At 36.2% G+C, this 8,789-nt stretch overlaps 1 protein-coding gene across 1 annotated transcript in view; it reads right to left on the reverse strand.

Annotated features, from left to right (window-relative positions):
* LOC110442650 (protein RRP5 homolog) overlaps positions 1–8,789 on the reverse strand; it is a 165,731-nt gene that overhangs the window by 125,108 nt on the left and 31,834 nt on the right. The window contains exons 7-13 of the mRNA XM_021486343.1: positions 8,289–8,413; positions 4,605–4,676; positions 4,166–4,267; positions 3,463–3,675; positions 2,730–2,797; positions 1,503–1,559; positions 112–169 (exon numbers count right to left, since the gene is read on the reverse strand). Of these exons, the coding sequence (XP_021342018.1) occupies positions 112–169; positions 1,503–1,559; positions 2,730–2,797; positions 3,463–3,675; positions 4,166–4,267; positions 4,605–4,676; positions 8,289–8,413 (695 nt within the window). The remainder of the gene's footprint in view (positions 1–111; positions 170–1,502; positions 1,560–2,729; positions 2,798–3,462; positions 3,676–4,165; positions 4,268–4,604; positions 4,677–8,288; positions 8,414–8,789) is intronic.

The raw sequence follows: 8,789 nt of genomic DNA on the forward strand, positions 1-8,789 counted from the left end.
GTTTACTCTATACTCACCTCCACAGTTGTCCCTGGTACTATATCTTGTTATTTAGATACAAAGACAGGGTAAGCGTGATAGCGTTTTATGCCTAGTTTACTCTATACTCACCTCCACAGTTGTCCCTGGTACTATATCTTGAAACTGTAAAAACTTTGTCATGATGGACCTATCAAAGAAACATACAATGTACATAAACATAAAATCAAATGCACTGCTTGTAAAGGAAAACACATGTATACCTATTTTTGATGGACTTGGTGGAGTTGTTTATATTCATTGTACTGTAATTCAACACTAGATGCTCTTGATTGAAATACTGATACCTTTGTGACATCCTAATTGTAATCATGGTGGGAGACCACAGACTAACTTAATGATATGGTAAACCGTAAAATGATGCCATTAATCTCTCTAAGACATTGTATTGTCTGACACTGTTTAAGGAGATTTGAACATTAATGTGGGTTTATCATATACAATTTTTGCTTAATTATGATATTAGCGGAAAGTTATAACTTTTGCTTTTGAAAAGAGAGGGTTGCCTCATGACACCCAGTGTTCTCCCCATAAATTCTTTGATGAGCTATGGTATTTTTTTTAACCCTTCCATTACAGTGTGGCACGCTGTCAACCATTTCCACGTCGCCACCTAAGTAGTATATTCCAACCACAGGTATTTATTTTGACAAATTATTAATCAATTTTAAATCAATGATTTATTTTTATAATTCATTAAAAAAAAAATTAAAAATCCCTTAGGTATAAGATATTCAGCAAACAAAAAATCTAAAAATTTTCACAACAATGCTGTTTTCAATATTAACTTAAATAGTGATATTATAGTTATCAAAATGAATTATTGTAATTACACTGTCAAACTAGGAAAACCACATTTATTTATAATATTGGCGCTAAAATGATTAACACTCTTCATCTGTATTTCAAAAGCCATTGCATCATGGATTACCTAAGATTAATCAGGTTATCAAAACAACATGGCCGCCTTGATAATTAACAGACATCATTAATTACAATTAGACAATTACACACTGGTAATTGTGGTCTTTTGTTCACGTTTCACACCTATAGGTAGGCTAGTTCACATCCCCACAGGTAAATCTTCCCGCAGTGCAGATCTCGTTGATCAGGGTGTCGATCATAGAGAACAATAAAAAGTTAAGTCTGATGAGGGTGAGTCTCATTGGAAAGGGGAGAAGAGGTTATCAATTTGTGAGAACTTTATGTTCCAGTCGTAAATACCTCTCAATGAGTAACGGTCAAATGAATGCGTAATGATACCGTTACGGTAAAACAGCCAGGGAAGAACACTGGACACCTTTAAGGAATAATCACCACAAAACTGGTGGAGTAGATCATAATCATTTCCCATGAACACTAAATAAACTTCCAATAACTACCATTATGAGTACCTACACTGTAAATAGTAAAAAAAGGTACTGAAACAGGGATGAACATTTTATATTTTTCAGTTTACTTACTCCTTCAGGCTGATGATCACCAAGTTGTCCACAGGGTTGAAATCCATTATACGGCACCTAAAATGATCGTTATAATATCACAGACTACTCGCCAGCATCTTGTGAACACAAATAAACAAGAGGCCCAGAGGGCCTGTATCGCTCACCTGAATATTTAAGCATTCGTAGCAAAATATTCTCATTAAATAGTATACTGTAGTACAAATATTTCACTCGCAAACTTTGTAGACTCCATCAGTTGAAACTACCACACAAATATTATGATATGATTCTATGCTTTTTTATTCTTCTTCAGAAGTTGTTTGAAGTGTTAACATGTTTTTCCCTGTGACCTTAAAAGTAGGTTCTTCAAAACAAATCATTTAAAATGTTGTTGATCTCTGTGACCTTTCAAGTAAGTTGAGGTTCTTTTCATTTGCAAACTTTGGTGACCTTTACCTTAAGAAGCCACCAGCCAAATATTATGATTCTATGCCTTTCGATTATTCAGAAGAAGTTGTTTGGTGTTTTTGACATATTTGACCACTGTGACCACTGCTTTCAAGGTAATTTTCATTCTTAAACTTTGTTTAAAGCTCTATCCCAGGAAGCCACCAGCCAAATATAAAGATTCCATACTTTTTAGTTCTTCAGGATATGTCGTTTAAAGTGTTTGACATATTTGACCCCTGTGACCTTGAAAGTAGGTCAAGGTCATTTTCATTCGCAAAGTTCGTTGGGCTTCTACCAAGGAAGCTTTCAGTCAAATCCCATGGCTCTACGCCTGTCCAGTCTTCAGAAGAAGGCGTTTAAAGGAAAAGTTGACAGACGATGACGGATGGACGCAACGACAGACGCCAACCGGACAAACGACAGATGCCGCACCATGACATAAGCTCACTTGCCCTTCGGGTTCAGGCAAGTGAACTAATAATACAGTATTAATTACAGCACCAACTCTTGTTTTACTGCAGATCAAATAATGTATGCATTTATTGTATTTAATCCTGTTTTAGTGACCTTTAAAGGAATCAGGAAAAAAGTGGCATAAATCAAATGGTCACTTAACACAAGTTTTAAAGAAAGAAAAATGTTACGTTGAATTTTTCATTTCATATCTCAATGGTTATCAAAAAAGTTCTAATCAAACCCTAATTCATAAGAAAAAAATATTATGATAGTGAACACCAGAAAATAATGTTACTGTGCAGAGTATCTGAAGGAAACAAGATGAAGGTTGTCCCTTACTTGTGTGTATCGTTGATTATGAAGAGGTCTGGAACATTTTCCACTAAACGGTCACGGAGATTAGGAATCTGAAACAATGGTCAAAATTTACATTAAAAGTATGAAGAATTGATAGTTAATCGATTTTGGGTTTCATATTTTCTTTAGATTTATCTCTTCATACTAGTGTAGTGGAAATGATGCATGAGTCATGATTATTTTCAACAAAAAAGAACATAAAAAAAGATTGTACTGTTAATTTATCTGAAGAATCAAATGTTAGCATACCCAAATAGAAGGAAACTTGGAATTCAAGAATAGCGTAAACAGTTTGTTTTCCTTTAATTACTGTTACTGTAAACATGCATATTATAGCGGTAGTCTAATTTTATTGTTTTTTTGCGCTTTAAATATTGCGCTGAATTATGATTGCGACGATTGAAGTTCCTGCAAGTTGTTAACTATTGCATATTTTTATGGGTGCGCCAATGCACCAATATGCAAACCAGTTACAATTCAACAACAGGCTAAACTTTGAGTGCACTAAAAAAGTACATTTACATTAACACAAAGGAAATGGTGGTGGAGCTTGCATGTTGACGTGCAATGTTCATCGGTGCTTTACAGTATTGTTGCTTTTGAAATTAAATTACATTGAAAATGCAAAACAATATCCCTCTGATTCAAATTTTTCGTAACATTTTTCCAACTCAGCTTCAAAATTTCACATCAAAAGCATACAGTGACTCCTTACATCACAGAAGGCCTTCTTGCCATTGTCAAGTGAAAAGCAGACTCCAACACGACTGTCCACTTTGCTGACAGTTGAATTTGTAAGAACATCTCCCCGCTTGAGTGATCCAAACTGGTTCTCTATGGCAACACCAGAATATCTGACAAGATGAGGGAGTGCGGAAAGGGAGACAATCTTTGTACTCCCATTTACATACAATATGACAGCTTCAATCTGAAAAATTGAAATTACTGAAATCGTTCTACACTTCCTTTGATTTAGAATAGTACCATGTTAAATAGTATATGAAATAATTATCTAGACTGTAAAAGGCAGGTATATATAAGAGCAGCAATACTAGTGTACAAAAAAAGTACTTCTGTGCCTTCATAGTTGGCTTATTTTCAAATGTAGATTCTGTTTGTCTTAACTTAAATTGTCTTTCACTAGCTTATTCTCAAATATAAATCTACTGGCTGATATTAAATTTTATACTTTCCCCTTTAAAAATGTCAAGCCATCTATGTTCCTAAACTAAAGGAATTTATGGTAATCATAAAAAGAAGTGTTTTTATTGTAATAATCAGTTTTCACTAAATGGCAGCACTAATTTAATCAAATGTGATGAATTGAAAATATACATGTGTGTCTTCTTTTGTTGATCAGTCTCTATACATACAAACTATGAATTGCTAGGGACAGAGTCATTGCTGATTCTACATACCTCACACTGGCTCTTATAAGTAACGGCAGGCTTTGGTAGGTGAGAACTGTGAATATGGCCACGAAACTGAAGAAACGTGACTAGAAGCCGATCCTCATCAGCCTACAATTCAATTTATCAATGTACCAGTTCAAGTTTCATAGGATATGTTTGTTGTAAAAATTAATCGACATAAAACTGGCCAGTTATTAAAATGATTTGATTGATATTACAATTACCAATTAATAAATAAAAATATAAATGAGCTCAAATGCTTTAATCAAAACAAATTTCTCTTGATGGAAGGAATTGTATGAAAAATTATATGATAAAGAAATTCCACACATCTACTTTAATTGATTTTTATGAGACACACTTCTTGGGAATTGGGAAAATAGGGAACTGATGAGAGGAATGTATAACAATTTTTGTTATTACTATACCACACTAATAGTGTTACCTTGGTTACTGTGGCTGTGACTTTCATTCCTGGTACAATGCATGTTAGCGGCACTCTCACCGAGCTCTCCAGCTGTAACATGGATCATCCGACATACATACATATGATAGAACGCTGTAACATGGATCATCCGAAATACATACCTATGATACTATGATAGGACCCTGTAACATGGATCATCTGACATACATACTTATTATAGGACACTGTAACATGGATCATCAGACATACATACATATGATAGACCCCTGTAACATGGATCATCACACTTCCATCCTTATGATAGAACACTGTAACATGGATCATCCGAAATACATCCCTATGATACTATGATAGGACCCTGTAACATGGAACATCTGACATACATACTTATTATAGGACACTGTAACATGGATCATCTGACATACATACTTATGATAGGACCCTGTAACATGGATCATCCGAAATACATACCTATGATAGGACCCTGTAACATGGATCATCTGACATACATACATATGATAGAACCCTGTAACATGGATCATCTGACATACATACTTATGATAGGACGCTGTAAAATGGATCATCCGACAAACATACTTATGATAGGACCCTGTAACATGGATCATCAGACTTACATCCTTATGATAGAACACTGTAACATGGATCATCCGACATACAAACTTATGATAGAACGCTGTAACATGGATCATCCGACATACATACTTATGATAGGACCATGTAACATGGATCATCACCCTGTAACATGGATCATCTGACATACTAACATGGATCATCCTACATACATACATATGATAGAACGCTGTAACAATTGGATCATCCGACATAGATACTTATGATAGAAATGGATCATACGACATACAAACTTATGACAGAACACTGTAACATGGATCATACATACATACTTATGGTAGGACGCGGTAACATGGATCATCTGACACACATACTTATTTATGATAGGACGATGTCATATGGATCATCCGACACACATACTTATTTATGATAGGACGATTTAATATGGATCATCCGACACACATACTTATTTATGATAGGACGATTTAATATGGATCATCCGACAGACATACATATGACAGTGTCACGCATGCATATACATAGTTACGGACTTCATACATACATATGATAGAACCCTGTAACATGGATAATCCGACATACATACAGTAACATGGATCATCCGACAAACATACTTATGATAGCACCCTGTAACATGGATAATCCGACATACAAACTTATGACAGAACACTGTATCATGGATCATCAGACGTACATACTTATGATAAGATGCTGTAACATGGATCATCTGACATACTAACATGGATCATCCGACACACATACTTATTTATGATAGGACGATGTCATATGGATCATCCGACACACATACTTATTTATGATAGGACGATTTAATATGGATCATCCGACATAGATACTTATGATAGAACGCTGTAACATGGATCATACATACTTATGATAGGACCCTGTAACATGGATCATCCGACATACATACATATGACAGTGTCACGCATGCATATACATAGTTACGGACTTTGTAAGTATTGTGGTGTATGCTTGTATGTGTTGTCCTATGTACCTGTGATATTTAGTGGAGTGCTACCGCAGGGACGTCACGGAAGTACTACGTCACGACCGGGTAAGTGGGTTAGCGAAAGGAGACCATAACATGGGGACAATGAAACGCACCCGTGATGAATACGGAGAGACTATATAAGAATATACCGTAATGGAATAAAAGCACAGATAGCTGACTGTGGTAAGTGTTTGCAACTTTTATTATCTATCTTATCTGTAGTTTGTCTGCTGTTTTTACACACATTAACCTGAAGAAAACCGGTCTAGTGTCAACAACTTAGTGGCGGACCACTCATGCGTAGCGAAGTTTACACGTGTTATGCATTCCATTTATAAACATGTACGCGTACTAATTTGTCATGTATTTGTTGTATGCACCTCAGATAGTGGTGTACATGTAACGTTGAGCCAATTTGAAGATATTAGCCATTGTATTTTTCATTATTTTCCACATGCATTGTGTTAGGTGTGGAAGCTAATACATGTCATGTTAGCTAATTTACATAGTGGTCCAGCACGATGAATTGTGCAGTTTTTGGTATCATTTTATGTCCAACGCATTGTATCATACGTTTAGTTGTAATTTACGTCGATTTTGGAATAGAAAACTCAGTTTGTCAAATTTGTGGAAGTATGGAAGCCCATGAGTGCAAACGGATGTTTTCGTTATCTTAGTCAAATTACACGAACTTTTGGGATTTAATGGTGTTGCTGTCACAGTATTCCTCTTTTATCTTACCTTAGCTTTTACCTTGGGGCTATATGGTGGACCCATAGACAGACCGGCCGACACATGAACCAGATCTGGTCATTCCAGGACCAGATACATGTACGACACAGCGGCGGTACTTGGACCATCAAAGTCAGAGGTCAAGCGGTTTCCTCAACAGGAAATGGGCTGCTTTTAGTTTCACGAAGCAGGCCCACTACGACAGCCTATAATAGGGCTTGGTGGATCAACACATGGTACATTTATGGACACTATCCTGCGGGATAGTATTGAGCGTGGTTCATAGCTGATGCGGAGTATTCGCAGGAACACGACAAGGAAGGAACACATACGCGTTCATGGCTGAGATTGTATGGACATTTTAACTTAGAGGAACACAGCGAGGAAGTGACAGAACATTTTAGGGTATTCCCAGTATTGGTGTATGTGTAAGTGTGTGTGTGTGTGTGGGCAAGATATTAAATCGTTTTGTATCATTTACTTATCGAGTGTAAATAAAGTTGTTTATATATTTGTGTTAAACTGTGTATTGTTGTGTTGTCATTCCCGAGTAAGGCTATTCCGTTCGTTCCGTACTTAACAGACAGAACGCTGTAACATGGATCATCCGACATACATACTTATGAAAGGACGCTGTAAAATGGATCATCCGACATACATACTTATGATAGAACGCTGTAACAATTGGATCATCCGACATACATACTTATGATAGAACCCTGTAACATGGATCATCCGACATACATACTTATGATAGAACCCTGTAACATGGATCATCTGACATACATACTTATGATAGAACGCTGTAACATGGATCATACGACATACAAACTTATGACAGAACACTGTAACATGGATCATCCGACATACATACTTATGATAGAACCCTGTAACATGGATCATCTGACACACATACTTATGATTGGACGCTGTAACATGGATCATCCGACATACATACTTATGATAGGATGCTGTAACATGAATCATCCGACATACATACTTATGATAGGAGTACAGTTGGGTTAAACCTGAATGTTTTTCTCTAACAAAATACATTCTTTCCTTCACTAAATTTACGTTGTATACAGTTGTATCAATAACTTAATCAATGTCTTTAATCAAAACATTCTGTAAACCCTTATATGATAGATTATATAGTACTTCTGAGGTGTTAATGGTATTATCTACAAAGTTCTTAGATTTGAATGCTCAATATAGATCCTTATAGATTAAAAGCACTACAAAGAAATGCTGAAAAAATGTTTTTAAAGTACCCAGGCACCTGTATGTCAATGGAATTGTCTAATCAGACCACAACATATTAGATAGTCAGTCTTAACTTGACTCACCTGTGTTTTGGCCACCCTTTTGGGGTCTACCGAGACCTTGATCACTCGCAGACTCCCTCTGGCCACTTCTGACCCATCACCATCAGTGATCACTGAACAGCAAACAGCTTCACCAACATGAAGGGCTACACCGGTGATGTTAAAGTCTATCAATTAGCAAGTTTCTTACACTTAAAACTGACATCAACCAAATGTAAAAAGGTTTACAGCATATGAACCTTGACATTCTGGTAGATATGGGCTAGACATTCAAAATATGCTGGTAATAAGTGAAGTGACAAATAAACAAGAGGCCCAGAGGGCCTGTATAGCTCACCTGGATATCTAAGCAACCATGGCAAAATATTCTCTAAATTAGATCCAAGGGAATATGTCAAACCCCAAGGCCAATCCTTGTAGCATATCTGTATTAGATTTTTCATGCCCAGCAATTTAATGTATGTATATCCAGAGAGGAAGTCACTTAAAGCAATATAGCCAAATTGCCCTCTTATGTCCCCC

Source organism: Mizuhopecten yessoensis, unplaced genomic scaffold (assembly GCF_002113885.1).
Source record: "Mizuhopecten yessoensis strain PY_sf001 unplaced genomic scaffold, ASM211388v2 scaffold716287, whole genome shotgun sequence".
Lineage (NCBI taxonomy): Eukaryota > Metazoa > Mollusca > Bivalvia > Pectinida > Pectinidae > Mizuhopecten > Mizuhopecten yessoensis.